At 43.3% G+C, this 15,932-nt stretch overlaps 1 protein-coding gene across 1 annotated transcript; it reads left to right on the forward strand.

Annotated features, from left to right (window-relative positions):
- Positions 1-2,079: 2,079 nt before the first annotated feature.
- Positions 2,080-10,740, forward strand: MRPS33 (mitochondrial ribosomal protein S33). The gene is made up of 3 exons (XM_066634223.1): positions 2,080-2,143; positions 4,600-4,861; positions 10,577-10,740. The coding sequence occupies exons 2-3, from the start codon at positions 4,644-4,646 to the stop codon at positions 10,680-10,682; spliced, it is 324 nt and encodes a 107-aa protein (XP_066490320.1). The 5' UTR covers positions 2,080-2,143; positions 4,600-4,643; the 3' UTR covers positions 10,683-10,740.
- Positions 10,741-15,932: the final 5,192 nt, after the last annotated feature.

The raw sequence follows: 15,932 nt of genomic DNA on the forward strand, positions 1-15,932 counted from the left end.
TAGGGATGGACCTCAACAAGTGGGAAACCCTGGCCTCTGAGCGGCCCGCTTGGAGGCAGGCTGTGCAGCATGGCCTTTCCCAGTTTGAAGAGACACTTTGCCAACAGTCTGAGGCTAAGAGGCAAAGAAGGAAGGCCCATAGCCAGGGAGACAGACCAGGGACAGACTGCACTTGCTCCCAGTGTGGAAGGGATTGTCACTCCCAGATTGGCCTTTTTAGCCACACTAGACGCTGTGCCAGAACCACCTTTCAGAGCGCGATACCATAGTCTTTCGAGACTGAAGGTTGCCAATACAAATAGAAGCAAACCCAGCTGGATTTTGTACAGAAGTGTTTTTCAAACTGTGGGTTGGGACCCACGGGACCCATTCATTTCAATGTGTATTTTCTTTTTAATATATCAGACTTGATGCTACTGTAGTATGTGACTGCATTTATGTGACAGATCTGTACTTTTAACAGGCTTTTATGTATATGCTTTTAACAATTATAGTCAGTGGGGCTTACTCCCTGGTAAGTGTGGATAGGATTGCAGCCTTTGAGATATTTGGAGCATTTTTTAAACAGATCCACAACTGCTTGGGAGGGTTAGGAGGGTTCTTATTTATTTTAAATGAATTTTTAAACTTATACTTACAGTAAATTTTTAATTTTCTGATTTAATTAATTTGATTTTGTTGTATGGGGAGATTTTAAAAATTTTCCTGCTTGATGATGTCACTTCCAGCCACAACATCACTTCCAGGTTAATGGCATCACTTCCGGTGGGACTCAACAGATTTATCATTCTAAAAAGTGGGTCCTGCCGCTAAAAAGTTTGAGAGCCACTGTCCATAGGGTGCACTCCAAGGTAAGTCTGCAGGGAGTTGTAACCTTAAATTGATACTTTCCAAAGCAGGTTAAAATCGCTTTGGCCCCTCTGATATTAGTGAAATGAGCAGGCCTACTTTATGCATGTTTCTCAAAATGAATTCTGCAAGGATACTAATTTCCATGTATATCTGTATGGATGGAATGGCAATCCAAACCAGTCTGCAGGCTTAAAACAGCTTGTTGGCTTGCAGCCTGCTTGAGTGCTGGGCAGTCTAGGCAGTGCCACCTTTAGAGCCCAAGCCTATGCATGCCTGCTCAGAAATAAGTCCCATTATAGTCACTGGGGCTTACTCCCAGGCAGGGCCTAGGAGGGGGGGGGTAAAGGGGGTAATCTGTACTTGCACCCAGGGTCAAAAGGGGGGCCCAGGAGCCAAAGGATGGGGCCCAGAAATTTCCTGAGTTTTTGTGTTTTCCTGTCTACTCAGACATGTTGCACACATGGAATGCTGGGGACACTGCCAGGACTAAGGATGCTGGGGAGACTACTGATGCCACATGGGTTGGTAGACCTGGGCTCCAAAGACTTTTCCCATGCCTCTACCCTCCCCCCACCCTGTTTTGCCCCTCCTTGCCCCTATTCTGCTCTCCTGTCACCACCCTTCCCTGCTCTATTTCACCCTTCCCTCTTTGCAAAGGGGCCCAAAGGAAACTTTGTACTCCCTGATAAAATTCCTCTCAGAGGCCCTGCTCCTAGGTAACTGGGTAGAATTGGAACCTCAGAGCCCAAGCCTGTGCATATCTACTCAGAAGTAAGTCCCGTTGTAATCAATGGGGCTTACTCCCGGGTAAGGGTGGATAGAATTGCAGCCTCAGGGCCCAAGCCTCTGCAGGTCTACTCAGAAGTAAGTCCCATTGTAACCAATGGGGCTTACTCCCAGGTAAGGGTGGATAGAACTGCAGCTTCAGAGGCCAAGCCTCTTCATGTCTACTCAGAAGTAAGCCTAATTATACTTATTCCCAGGTAAGGGTGGAGAGGACTACAGCCTCAGTACGCAGACGCACACCTAATTCTGCCTAGACTCCCACTGCCTGAGCTCTGAAGAACTGGCGCTGCGAACCCGCCGTAGGAAAGACTCTGCGGGTCCCAGCAGCAGCCGGGGTTTGTTCTCGGTGCCGTACACTGACGTCACCCCCAGGCTGCTGAAGATGGCGTTCCCCCACACTGAATTTGGCGCATGCGCGGAGCTGCTTTGTGGTCCTGTTCCACCCGTCACTTACCCGGAGTGCTTAGAAGGGAGCGCGCTTCCGGCCGCCAGAGCAGGATTGCAGGTGGGTGCCAGGGAGGTGAGGTGTAGAGGCTGGCTGGGGGCTCTTTGAAGGCTGGTCACCAGAGGGGGTGGAGGAGAGCTGCTCTGAAGGTAGAGCCAGGTGTGAGTGCAGGGATAGTTCAGTACACTTTAGTGGGGTGTGTGCAGGTTCCTGTGATGGAGACATCAAAAACTATGTCTATCCAAAACTAGGGGATGGATAGAGGGAGGCTCTTTTCCCTCCCACACCACACCAGAACCAGGGGACAGCCACTACAATGGAGTGTCTACAGAACTCCTTGCCACAGGATATGGTGATAGAGTGGATAGGGGGGTGCTAGTCATTTCCCTCCCACGAAACACCAGAACCAGGGGAAATCCACTAAACTTGAGTGTTGGGAGAGTTAGGAAAGACAAAAGAAAATGGCTCTTTACCCTGCACATTGTTAGTCTGTGGAACTCCTTACCACAGGACATGGTGATGGTGTCTGGACTAGATGGGGATTAGATAAATTTCTAGAGGAAAAGGCCATCACAAGTTACAAGCCTTGATGGATACAGGCAACCTCCTGGTTTTAGAAGTAGGCTACCTCAGAATGACAGATGCAAGGGAGGGCACCAGGATGCAGGTCTCTTGTTGTCGTGTGTGCTCCTGGAGGCATATGGTGGGCCACTATGAGATACAGGAAGCTGGAGTGGATGGGCCTTTGGCTTGATCCAGTCGGGCTCCACTTATGGTCTTATGGAAAGTGTCTGGATTTTGGCTTTGTCAGAATTTTGGAATCTTTACATAAATATAATAATGAGAAGTGCTTCCTCTTGCCCTGTTCACTGTTACCCATACAGCTGTCTGCTGCCCTCTTTGACATTCTTCAAGACTGTCTGTACAAGTACATACCATAGAGCAAACAATAGAACTTACAGTCTGCCCTGTATGTGGGAATGAGCACAAGACCTTCTAGGGTCCACACTACAGAAACAAGAAAAAAAAAATTTTGGACAAAAATGCCTGGATTTTGGAATAGTTCAGATTTCAGATTCTGAGTAAGCCATATCTGCAAACTAGATCTTATGGCAGGCAATTCATACAGTTTGTAGTGTGATCCTGCTTACTCAGAAGTAACTCATTGAATCCTGTGGGACTTGCTCTCTAAGAAGGGCCTAGGTAGGATTCTAGCCTTGGATCAAATTTTCAGGCTCTGTGGCTGGAGACAAATACTATAGGAAGAGTCTCTTACAGGTACTCTTTGGCTTTTCCTCTACCTATATCTCTTCCCCAATTAATTCATTTTCCTGTTTCCCCATCCCACTCCATGGACCTTGGGATCTCTCATTAAATCCCTATACCAAGCTCTCAGCCTGCTCTTCATCAGCTTTCAAGTTTCTAGTCTTTCCTATTATTTTGCACCTGTCTTCCTCCTACACCTCAATTTGCTGTCTCATTTTGCAAGTTTCACGTGCTATCTTCTCGCTTTGTTTCTTTTTCCCTACTCTTCCCAGTGTTTGTTGCTCTTACAGAATAGATAAAAATGGGCAGGATTCTGCCCCTGAGGAGCTTATAATTTATAATGGGATAGGAGGAAAAAATATGAGAGAGGATAGCCCAGAAAACACTGACAATTGACTCGAAAGGGTACTGGCAATGTCTAACCTGGGATGGGGGAGACAACTTGAAACCTTGTACAGCCTTTGAATCCTCCCATCATTAGCCCTACCTTTTCCAACCTTCCCCTCTTGGATACTTCCATGTAACATCTTATGCATGTTCTTGCATAACAATGGGTTTGAGAAAATCCCTGTGAAAATTTTTTAAAAATAAAGATTTTAAACATTAAAGTAAATAACCTTCAGGCCCTTTGATGAGATCAGCTATGGGAGTGCCATGGTGATAGTTTTCTGCTTGGCATGTCAATAGGAAAGCAGACTTCTGGAAGTTCTCCTGTAGCAATAGTGAACGTGATGCATTTCTTGTGTGCCTGTATGATTTTTCTTTGTTCATGTAGGTATAGGGGAGTAAGCAACATGTAAGATTTTGTTGTTGCTTGCATGCATATTAGCCATTTACTTGTATGATTAAAAAAGATAGTGCTAATAGTGCGATTAGTGTTTTATGTCCTGTTACCACTTACTATTAATAGGGGTGTGTGTTTCTGTTTAAATTGCATAAAAACACAAAACACCGCCTTTCCAGAAATTAAAATAGATTTATTTTTAACTGGAAAAGTATACTGTGGCTCCATCTGCTGTCACTATATCACCTACCTAGTACATTTTTAAAGCAATTTAAATTATAATTTTATTAAAATGTGCTCTTGGAATAAAAACACATAATACCACAACTTGCTATTTTAAGAAATTTTGGAAAAAAATATCACCAAAAACACACGCCCCTAGCTATTAAGAGTGTTTGGTGTTTGCTAAAAATGGCTGTTGGAACATAGAAGTAATCTCAATGTTGCAATGTTTCCCCACTTTTAGCAAGGAGACACGTACACTTCCACGCATCCTGTTACTGTTCAGAGATGTCATTCCCTCTTTCCAACTATGCCTTGCGGATGGCCCGCTTGAGCAGGCAGATATTTGGAGAAGTTGCTCGACCAACTGATACATCATCCATGAAAGTCGTGAAACTATTAAGTGAGCAGCCCATGGCAAAGCGGAAGGAAGTGTATGATTGGTATCCTCCCCACCCTATCTACTATGCTCTCATGAGGAAACTTCGCTACTATGGCCTATACAGGTAATACCTGGGGGAGGGATGATGAGGGCATAATGAGGAGGCTCAAGGAAGGAGAAGGCTCTTCAAGATCTACAAATAGGTCTGGTCTTGCTTCAGGCAGAAGGAGATGAGTGGGAAGGAACTGTGGTTGACAGTCCAAGCCTATTATGTTCAGTGAGGCTTATTCTCACTGTGCAAGGATTTGAGTGTCTTGGAGAACTACTACCAGTCCAAGTAGACTTCTGAGAAGCAACTAACTTCTAGCAGGATCCCAAAGCTGCTGCTATTGATTTACTCCTACAGATGCTGTCTTTGGCAGAGAGCTCCCTCACCCCCTCTTTCCCAATGTGAATAATCACCTCTGTACATTCAACCAAGGTCTGAAAAGAGGTGCCAGTGGTTGTAGAGCTGTATCCCTCAGACATTCTTTTCCAATTCCAACTGAGATCAGTGGTGAACCTAGAGGCACACTGATATCAGGAGTGGGGACCAGCAATGTAATTCCTCTCTCCTCCTTTGTACATGGAGGAGGAGGTCTAAAAGGAGCTTATAGAGAAGGTGTCCAGTCAGTAAAAATTGGTTCACTAGACCAGTGGTTCTCAAACTGATGGGTTGTGGCTGGAATGGGGATGGCTTCTGGCTGTGCTAGCAGTCAGTGAACACCATACTGACAGCAAGGCAAAATGAAGGCAAGGAACAAAGACATGAGGTTCTAGTGACCCAGGTTTTTATATCTTTTTCACCAATCAAACCTTGGGTGTCTTTTGTGGGGTGAACTTGTCAAGGGGCCTTTCTTTGTTGGTTGATAGCTTTTTCCTGATCCCCAGTGGGTGCTTCCTTTGTTTTTCACCTGGCTCATGGTGCAGTTATTAGGCGGTCCAATACTTCATTATCATGCATCCTTGTTTGAGTTTAGCTATGAAGTTGGTGAGGACTGCTATCATTGGGGAACTTTTGTTTTGTTAGCAACTTGTTTTCCAGAATCTGGAACCTCCTAGGCAATAGCTTTTGTTACAAGGTCAAACTTGCTGCACCAGCTAGAGGCAGTTGCTTCATTTCAGTGGAGCAGGCACAGCTCCATTCAAGCCAATCTGATTGAACAGGGTGACTGGAAACCTGTGCCTAGACCAGGGGTGCTCAGACTTTCAACTTTAGGGATGCTGGACCTTTAACAAGTGTATAGAAGAGAGAATTTCAGCAGGTGCAACTTGTCATCCCATAGATGACAAGCTGCACCTGCTGAAATTATCTCTCCTACACAATTTTAAAGGTCCAGGATCCCTAAAGTTGAAAGTTTGAGCACCCCTGGCCTAGACTATAGACTAGGCTGCTGGTGGAAGCTTGTATGATTGAATGCTCTTCTATACCTCCAAAAATACTTCCTCAAAGCAAATAGATTTGGAGAGATCCTAACTTAATTTTCTCTCTGACATGCTAGTTTTTATTGCAGGATTGCCTGACGTGGGGAGGAAGTGGGAGGTAGAATTCCTTAAGATGAGCCTTCACCTGCAATTGAAAGTAATAGAGCCCAGACATCAGTTTACTGCTTTTTTCAACTGTTCCTGGGAACTTGACTGTAAACTTGGATAGCTGGTGGCAGTTCTTCCTGTTTAAGCAGAATAATTGCTCTGGAATGAGGTTACGGTCTTTTTTTTTGGCACTCAAGGCCATCTAGTAACTTGAGCCACTGGAAGGACTTGGTACAGTATTACTTATCAGTGGCATTTTTCAAGTAATGAAAGATCTGCAGTAGACTGGAAATTCCATTAAAATACCTAGTCTGCCATCCTGAATAATCAGTATGCTCCAATGAGTCTAGGAGTGTATCACGTTTCATTAAAGAATTACATCTGATGTCTTATAAAAAGTATCTTGCAGTGCAATTCTAGGCATGTCTACTGAAAAGTGAGTCCCATTGTGTTCAATTGGGCTTATTCCAGGATAATATGCCAGGATTACAGCACTGGGGCTCAATCCTATATACCTTTCCAGCACTGGTGCAGCTGCAAATCAGCCTTGAGGTAAAGGAACAAATCTTCCCTTTCCTTGAGGAGTTCTCCATGACTGCCCCCTCCCACTTCAGAATGCAGCATACACTGCGTTGGCACAGCTGCATTGATGCTGGAAAGTTGGATAGGATTGGGGCCCTTAGATAATGAAATTTAGCTCTTCTGACATGATATTGACTTCAAAAGGTTTTTCTAATGGGTGGTGGATGCTGCTATTTTTAAAACTGGTATAATGGCTATCCAGGTGTTCACTGTGCTGCTGTTGGGAAATAGCAAAGCTGCCCAGTCCCTCTGGTGCAGAAAGATGTAAATTACATGCTTGGCTCTTGCAAGCCTCTCTTTCTCTGCAAAAAGTCTGCAAGGGATCACAGCTTGCTTTTCAGAAATGCATTTGGCTGCAGGCAGTAGGCCTCTGATGGAAGTGGAACAAAACTGAAACCAAAGATGTACTTCAGGAGCATTTAACAATATTAGCCTCTCGGCAACCTTGAGCCAGTGATATTATCTTGCTAATGGACAAGTGCAGCAACTAGGGAAGGTAAATCACAATCAAAGCTCTAATTCAGTGCAAGGCACTTTAATCAAGGCCACCTTTATTAAAAGACATGCTTTGATGCTGTTTAGTGTAAGCAGAATGCTTGCTACAGTCAAACAAGACATAGGAAAGAACTCTTTTCATGGATCCCATTGAAGTCTCATTGAAGTCCTGAACTGTTTACATGATCTCTAGCAAGCTTCATTGTGTAGTATGGGGTCACTACAGATTTCAGTGATGGGCAGAAGTCAGTGGGGAAGCATAAAAGGATGGATTGCAAAGGGTGAGCACAGCTTTGCCTTTCCTACCTGTTGACTTTCAGTGTTGATTTTGTAATGCATAATCAATTCGTAGCCCCACACTTACAGGCTTATAGCACTTTTTCTGCCACTGTAATTGTGCCACATGCCCAAAATTCCAGTCTCCTGCAAAACTCTGGTCTGTTCCATACCAAGTATATTGCATGTACTGTTGCATCTTTGGTCAAGTATCTTGGGTGAAATGGCCCACATAGTAAAACCACTGCATTAAGCTAATTCATGCAAAGCAAATGTGTACATGTACTGTATTGATCTGTATACTTTAACTTGAATCAAGACTTTTTGTGCTGACTTTGGGTCTATTTCTAGAGACTGCAAATCCATTTTGTCATTTTGGGTGTGATCCATTGGCTTGTGCAAATACTAAAGTTATTTTGGGCATGTCCTCCTTTCTCCTCCCATCACCGCTCCCCATTTGCTTTTTCACAGTCCTCTGGAGTTAGAAGTTGGCTTAGTGTGAGAGCAGAAAAGGGAAGAGAAACCTGCAGAAAGTGTGTGTATGTGTTGGGGAACATTGTGGAATGTCTTTCCATGTGTGGCTTTGTGGGTTAAGGGGGTGTAGGGCAGATGGTGCTGAATTTTGATTTTCAGAAACTCAGCAGTTAATGGTACGAAGAACACAGGTGCCATGGAATGTCATAAATATGCTGCTTTCAACAAGAAAAGAGAGCTTTTCATTTTTCCCAGACTGAAAATTATAGGGTATGATCAGTAGCCTCATTCCAGATAAAGCCTTGTTCTACTTAAGCACAAAAGAATTTATGCTCGAAGACACTAGGAAGCTTGCTGTACTGAAAGCATGACTTTTTCCACACGCCTATCCACTTAAGTTGCTTCTGGAAAGTGCACATTAAAGAATTACAAAGGAGATTTGGTTCTCTCTCAAACCCTCAGTTCTCTGTACTTGAAACTTGATGATTTCTTCTTCGTGTGAATACAGGAAAATGCTCTTATTCTTTCTGAGCACTTGGGATTCCTTCTGCAAGCTTCTGTTAGTTAATACTGGAAAGAGGTCTCTGAATGATCCTCTCTGAAGTTTTATAAGAAACGACCCAAAATTAAGGTTTCTAGCATCCCCACTTAAGAGGAACATGAATAGCAGAGCTGCAAAACACCTGCCTGCACTTGTTGAGAGTAAACAATAGTGGGCTTGACTGATTGGTAGTCGGACAATGCCATGTTCTTGCAGACCTCTGGAATGCTTCTACAGGGTTCACAGCTGTTTTGCCAGATTCCCAGTCCAAGCTTCACTTAGAGAATTATGCCCACTTTCAGCTAATTAGCTCCCCTTCTTTCCCCAGCAATGGCCCTAGTTCTGCCCTGCAGCACTGCTGGACCCCTCCTCCAGGGTAGCTTGCCTATTCAACCTGCAGAGGTCCTCCTCCTTCACCTCTCCTGCCAGTAGCTCCTCCCACCACTACAGCAGCACCTTGGTCCTCAGCAGGTCTTGGGCATGGCAGCCAAACACCAATCTCAGTGTCTCCAGCAGTCTCCTAAATCCATTCTTCCATCAGCAGTTCCAGTAGTCCATTAACCATTAGTTCCTCAATCCAGTCTCACACTTTCCTCCTTCCCACACCAAACTTTCCCTTCATCAGGTGCTTTTATGCCTGAGGGCTCTATTGCCTTTAAGTGGCTGCAGCTGTGCAGCACACTCTCTGCTGAATGCCCAGGCCTTAATATAATAATATATAATATACAGTATTTATATACCGCCTTTCTTGGTCTTTATTCAAGACTTTATTCAAGGCGGTTTACACAGGCAGGCTTATTAAATCCACGCAGGGATTTTTACAAATTGAAAGAAGGTTCTCTCTTTCAAGAACCACCACATTCAAGATGTTACACTCCGATCTGGTTTAACATTCTGGCCTCCATCCTCCCACGCTCCGAGCAGATGGAACAGCTCAGCTGCAGCTTGCCAGCTGCTTCAAGGTCGCACGGTGCCGGTGGCCTCGAACTGGCGACCTTGTGGATGTTAATCTTCAGGCAAATGGAGGCTCTACCCTCTAGACCAGACCTCCTGCCCCTTAACCCTTAAAGGGGCCACTAGTGACACCACATCCTAACTCCTTGCCAGGTCTTCTGCAATTCCAATACAACAGCTCAGTGATGCTTGGCTCAAATCCTTGGCTCAAGATCTGTGGCTAAAAGGACTTCCTGGATAATGACTGGGAATGAAACTACTTGAGAAATTGGAAAGCTGGTTCTAGTTGGAGTAGATGGCAAATAGACGCAAATAGTCCAACTCCTCATATGCTCAGAGACCCCTGAACATGGAGCATGGAGGCATGCTCTGACCACTATCTGTGGTTTTATGTTCATTTTCGACCCTGTTGTTTTGGGGTGGGTGGGTGTGCTTGCTTCAGGAAATTGAATAAGGTACGTATTCACTTGTAACTGCAAGACTGCTTTTCATGTGGCAGATCTCCCACATAGAAAGCTCTGGGTAGCTGTGATCTGACTGTGGCTTCCCAGTAAGTGAAGACCACATGCAGTGATATGCATATGTGAGGTTATGCATTACATATGGATGGATGGCACTTCTTGTACCTTCATTTAGGTCACTTCAGTTACGTTTCTTTTTACTGATCTAAGCTGAGAATTTGTCACTCTTAAGGGCCATAAGAGACATGGCACAGAAGACTTTTTATTTGCTGGTGGAAATACCAGCTCTGGAGGGGTGATTTTCACAGGTGACAATGGTATTAAGGAAAAGATTTAAACTCTACCCTTGGAGTGCCATGGGCCCAATCCTCCCTACATTCCCCCACCTTTTTAAAATGCTAGAGATCGTTCTTGGAAAGTGGTATACTGTATAAATCTTCTTAATAAAGTTTCCTTTAGCTCACTGTGTCCTCCTTCTATTTAGAGATGAACATGAAGATTTCAAAGAAGAAATGAAACGCCTGAAAAAGCTACGCGGGAAAGGTCCCCCCAAGAAAGGAGAAGGAAAGAGGGCACTAAAAAAGAAATAGCACAACTTTTAGTAACCAGTGTGTATTTTTTAAATAAACCTTCTTGGAATGGACTGCAGCCTTTCCATGTGAGAGAATTTGTATAAAACTGTGACCCCTTTTACATGCAGCCACAGCAGCATGAGAGCCTCAGTTCCCTATACCCTGTAATGCAATCCTAAGCAGTTGTCCTGTGCGTGTGTGACTCCCAGAACAACTTAGGGAGTCACACACGCTCAGGGTCAGCTATTTGGGTATTTCCAATTCATGTCCTCAGCCAGAAATGAGGACAGTGTTAGCTGGGAGAGATCTGTGTGATCTGTCCACTCATATGAAGCCTGGACATACATTTGAGGCCTGTACACATGTACTCTGCGGCATTCTGCGATCTCATTATGAGAAAGTAGATGCCATCTTCTGGGAAGGGCAGCAGTGATAGGCATTTCTCAGTTTGGAAAAGAAATGGAGCCACCTGGAAAAAATATAAGGTACAGGTTCAGACTCATTCGGGAGGGTTCTGTTCCAAGCACTCACGTGGATGGCAAAAAACGCACTATAGTAAATCAATTTTAAAAACATAGTTTCTTTGCTCCTTGTTGACCTTTGTGATGTAAGATGAGAGTCATTAAGAAGATAATCCATCAATCAGTCATCCTCCAAGCGCTTACAAAGTCGCTTCACTCAGCCCCTCCCTTCACCAATGCAAAGTGATCACCTTTCTTTCACATGTTCAGGGGGAAGGGAGGGGTCTGCTGGAGAGAGAAGGATTGATGGACTGTCAGCCAGCTGCCCCCCCCCCCCATTAAGGACTGTTGTTGTTAAAGGACTGTTCAGTTTTTACAATTGATTTTAAAGGGATGCATTTTTCCCCTTCTCCAGGGATCAGCACATTCCTTCTCATTTGCAGGGGCCATTCATGTTGAGTCAAATCCGTGCATTAAAAAATCCATGTATAAATAGGCAGGACCTGTATTGGTTACTGTGTCCTTGAGAAGATTCCCTAGATACACAGAAGTATGTCAATTTGTAAATTAGAAAAAAAAAAAATTAAAAAAATAGCCATGTGAGCTTCCAGGGCCTTATTCTTCCATCTCAACATTTTGTAAGAAAATACTGTAACTCATCTAACCCCCACCCATACTAACCCCCACCCATGTTGTGGGGGGTCTTATCACAACTTGTTTAGATAGCAACAGTAGGTTCCCTCCCATCATGACCATGTTTAAATCCTGAATTTCTTCCTTTCTTTTATAAGCCACAGAGGTAAAAAAGAAGTCTACAGGAATCAGAAATGGTGCAAGCTGTGTAAGTCTATCAATGAAAACCATGGTTAAGAGCAATGGAGACAAAGTGTGGAAAGAAAAAAAGGAAGCTGGTATGAGAGGGAGAGAGGAAGAGAGAAGGGATTTAGCCTTCCCAAGCTCTGGATAGTTTAAAGTATTCTGAAGGCAGAGATTAGGGTGTGGAGAATACATGCTGTGAACAGACTTTCCTCCTACTATATAAGGAAGCCTCAGGAAGATAAAGGGGGGGATGCATTTCTAATTCTCCAGAACCACTTGCCTCCTTAGTCAAGTTCAGCCTTACACTGTAGAAGTCTGAGGGAAGAGAATGTGTCCTTTTCTCCCTTCCTGCAACTCTTCCCACCTAGCCCAGCAAGGTCTGAATATTACAAAAAAAAACACCTTCCAGCTGGAGCCCTGGAACACCTCTCTAAGAGGCTAGACACAGTGATTTTGTTTCTTGCATTGCCCACTCTTTAAACCTAAATCCATATATTTCACTAAGAATCCAGAAGTGGGGTGTTCTTTATTTTTCTTTCTTCACTGTTGCTGCTCAGTTACCAGAGAATAATTCGAGGCTGATGGTAGACTGTTGTTGCCTATGAGATCCCTTCTCACAGTAGTAAAGAAAATGTAGTAAAGAAAATACCTCTCAGTTTCTAGGGTGTTATTTTTACAATAAAAGTTAGCCATGCACTACTGCTAAAAACCAAGTCTGCAACTTTGAATAATTTAACATTTTGAATCAATGAAAAAGTCACCCACAGTTGGCCAGCCCATTTTGAAAAATGTCAGTTCTTTACGATATAGCTGCATATAAGTGCTGCCACGTGAAGTATTGGAAGAGGCATTCCTCCTACTCTGTTGCAGAGGAGGGAATGCCTCTTCTGCTAGTTGAACCTGCTGTGATATACACAGGCACCATAAAAATGCTTTTCTTCAAAATTGCTTATTCCAAACAAATACATGTAGATTAATAATTAAGATTTCTTTAACAGCCTTATGAAATGTATACAAAGTGATCCAACAAAGGAGATCAGCACATAGGAAGTAGACTCCTGCAGATACATTTCTGGATGTACAGCTGAATTATGATGCTCAGTTCATCAGTACCCTTTACACCCAGATCATGTGTCTTAGGGCTTATAGCTCAGTGACAGAGCATCTGCTTTATACTCAAAATGTCCCTTGTTCAATTTCTGACAACTCCAAGTAGGACTGAGAAGGACCCTGTCTGAACCCTGCTTTCATTTAATGTAGGCAATAGTGAGCTAGATGGACTGGTTTGGTACAAGGCAGGTTTATCGAGTCCTGTTTTGATGGGAATGTAGGTCTCCCAGCAGGTTTACCAGTCGTTGCCTGTAGCTAGTGCTAGATGGGGGTCATGTTCTCTAGTTCTTGTTAGTAACATGTGTGACCTTGTCTTCATGCAGTTCTATTAGATTCCCCAACTGTGAAGCACCCACAGTTCCATCTGGTGTGGCCTTCAGGTTAAGGTAGCTGCTGAGGCTGTGCTTCAAAAAGGGCCTAGTTATATAGGCCAGAGAATGCTTCCGCCTCCCCTGCCCCCTAGGTTTTGAACTGAAAAGTACTGTATATAATTTTGTTATATAATGAAAATAATGTATGGCTTCTTAATTGTTCTTTGCTTCTGGAAGAGTTCACTTAAGTATGTATTTCTTCTTAAAGTGTGTGTGTGTTGTGTTTGTTAAAGGATTGTGTTGCAGGTTCAGTGAGCACCTTCTCTTTTTTTACTTGCACCCTGTCTCTCTGTCAACCAAACCCACCTTTGTAACAGGTGGCAACAGCAGACTTTGTGTCTCCAACTCTCTGTCCCACAGCTTCTTGTTTCCTCTCTGACCTGGCCTTCATTCTGCTTTGATGTCTTGCATACTCAATGCTCTTTTTTTTCTTCTTGTTACCCACAAGCACTATTGAAAATAATATTCTCTCATCTGGTTTTCTACTCTTAACAAGTGTAATAACAGAGCCTCCCTTGAAGAATGTTGGGTATGTGAAGGAGAGAGCACTTGGATAAAACATTTTTAGGAATTTGGAAGTAAGTTTTAGAAATGGCTCTTGATAGCAAGCAAATGGTGATAGATTTGTTTTTATTTATTTATTTGAGAGATTTATATCCCACCTTTCTCATGCCAAAGCTAATGCCCAAGACAGCTGTGGCACATGCATTGCTAACATTCAGTATGTATATAAATGCTAAGTCTTAAGGGGTCAAAATGTGTAGCTCACAGTAATCTTGAGGTCAGCTCTATAAGGAAGGCTAATAGTTTACTTGACTGTAATAGAGAGGTGGAATAGCATAGGTTTCATGCTGTACTCCACTGGCTCAACTGCTATTTCACTTTTCCTGCAGCCACTAAATATGAAGATTTGTTTGAGCCTTGCCAAAATTTGGCTGCCTTCACAGAATACCATGCTTTGCCAAAGGAAAAACAAAGTATAGACTGTTGAGATGATGGAAGAGGTGTACTTCAAATATTAGTGAAGCAATTGGTGAAATGTGCAAGGACAAATATAATGCTGGAAGGCTGGTTATTAAACACTGAGCTAGCCAACCTAGGTCATAAACATCAACATCTGTTTCAGTAAGATGATTCTGGGATCATCCTGATGTGGAAAGTGGTGATAAGTGGGGGAGGAAGAAAGTATTGGTACTGACATCATTTCTTGGCGTTGGATCCATCTTTCACAACCTTGCTGCGTAACAACAGAATGAGGTCCTGCTGAAAAAAAGTTTGTCTCAGTGGATTTGGTAGTGTTAGATGCCAAGTACTAGAAATAGTATTATACCTAAGAAGTGCCAAATGTAAATATACATGTGAAGAAAAACAAAACAGCAACACCAATCAAACTGTTATGGCAGAATTGGTTCAGTACTTGCAATATACACATTGAACCATCATTCATCCTTAAAATAGCAAATTGCACAGTGGTCGTTGAATGTATGGGATAGGAGTACAGGGAGGCTAAAGAAAAAGATGACAACAGGATGTGTCTTAAGAGCAGCTAATTTCATTTTTCCCTGGACTCTGTTAAGACAAATCTGCTTTTCAATTTATTCTAAGCTTTGAAACTGTTGGTAATACAATATAGTTCAGTGTTTCTTGTCCTCCATCGTACCGCCTCTCATGTTCCACCTATTTGAAGTACCACCAGAAGTAACTGGCGGTGACATCATCCCCAGTTATTCTGGATTGGGAGGCAAGATGCGACGTAACAGACACCAGTAAGAGGCTCAGGGTGGACAGGAGGGCTTTTTTGAGTGTGGAAAAGTATGCTTTGGAGCTCTGTCCACTGAACCATGGTTTGTTGTGTCACGTTCCAGGTCTTGCTGGTGGGTGGCAGGTGTCCAGGGGTCCTGTGAGTACCACCAGACACAACCTCAAGTATCACTGGTGGTACCCTTACCACTGTCTGAGAAACACTGGTATAGTTAAAGATGGCTTCACTGATGGGATGTGCCTGGGACATGCAGCTGCTATTTTTGGAAAGAGACCAAATCAATGAATTCTCACAATCTTGTGGCTCCTCCACTAAAGATTTCACTGTTTGCCATTCACTTCCTGCAGTAATTTTGGGACCATCAAGTACCATTTGCACCAAGTTTAACATTAGTTCATGTACTGATTTTCAAGAAGTGAAATCTTTGGTGAAGCTGTTGATGCATGAATTCAAGAAGAGACAAGTTCCACATCTTGAATCACAAGAAAAATAAGAAATACAGAAACATATGGGGCTAAAAGAGCACTAGTCGACTTCGCTTCCATAGTATGTGACCAAAGTAATCAGGGACATGCTGTGGTGCGCTTCACATAATGTATGCTGTGGGCAGGGCTGTGTAGAACTGGATATAGGCCCTATATAGGTGCTATATATGTAGGTGCTATTTCAAACTACTTTTCAAGTACTTTTGTAATCAGTGCAATATACATATGATTTATGTATGGGTATATACATGTACATGTGG

The sequence above is a fragment of the Tiliqua scincoides genome, chromosome 7, assembly GCF_035046505.1.
Source record: "Tiliqua scincoides isolate rTilSci1 chromosome 7, rTilSci1.hap2, whole genome shotgun sequence".
NCBI lineage: Eukaryota > Metazoa > Chordata > Lepidosauria > Squamata > Scincidae > Tiliqua > Tiliqua scincoides.

Excerpts from the sequence above, each read along its gene's own strand:
- MRPS33 (XM_066634223.1), top strand. The coding sequence starts at position 4,644 with ATGTCATTCCCTCTTTCCAACTATGCCTTGCGGATGGCCCGCTTGAGC. Across the intron at positions 4,862-10,576 it reads CGCTACTATGGCCTATACAG|AGATGAACATGAAGATTTCA; the intron begins GTAATACCTGGG and ends CCTTCTATTTAG.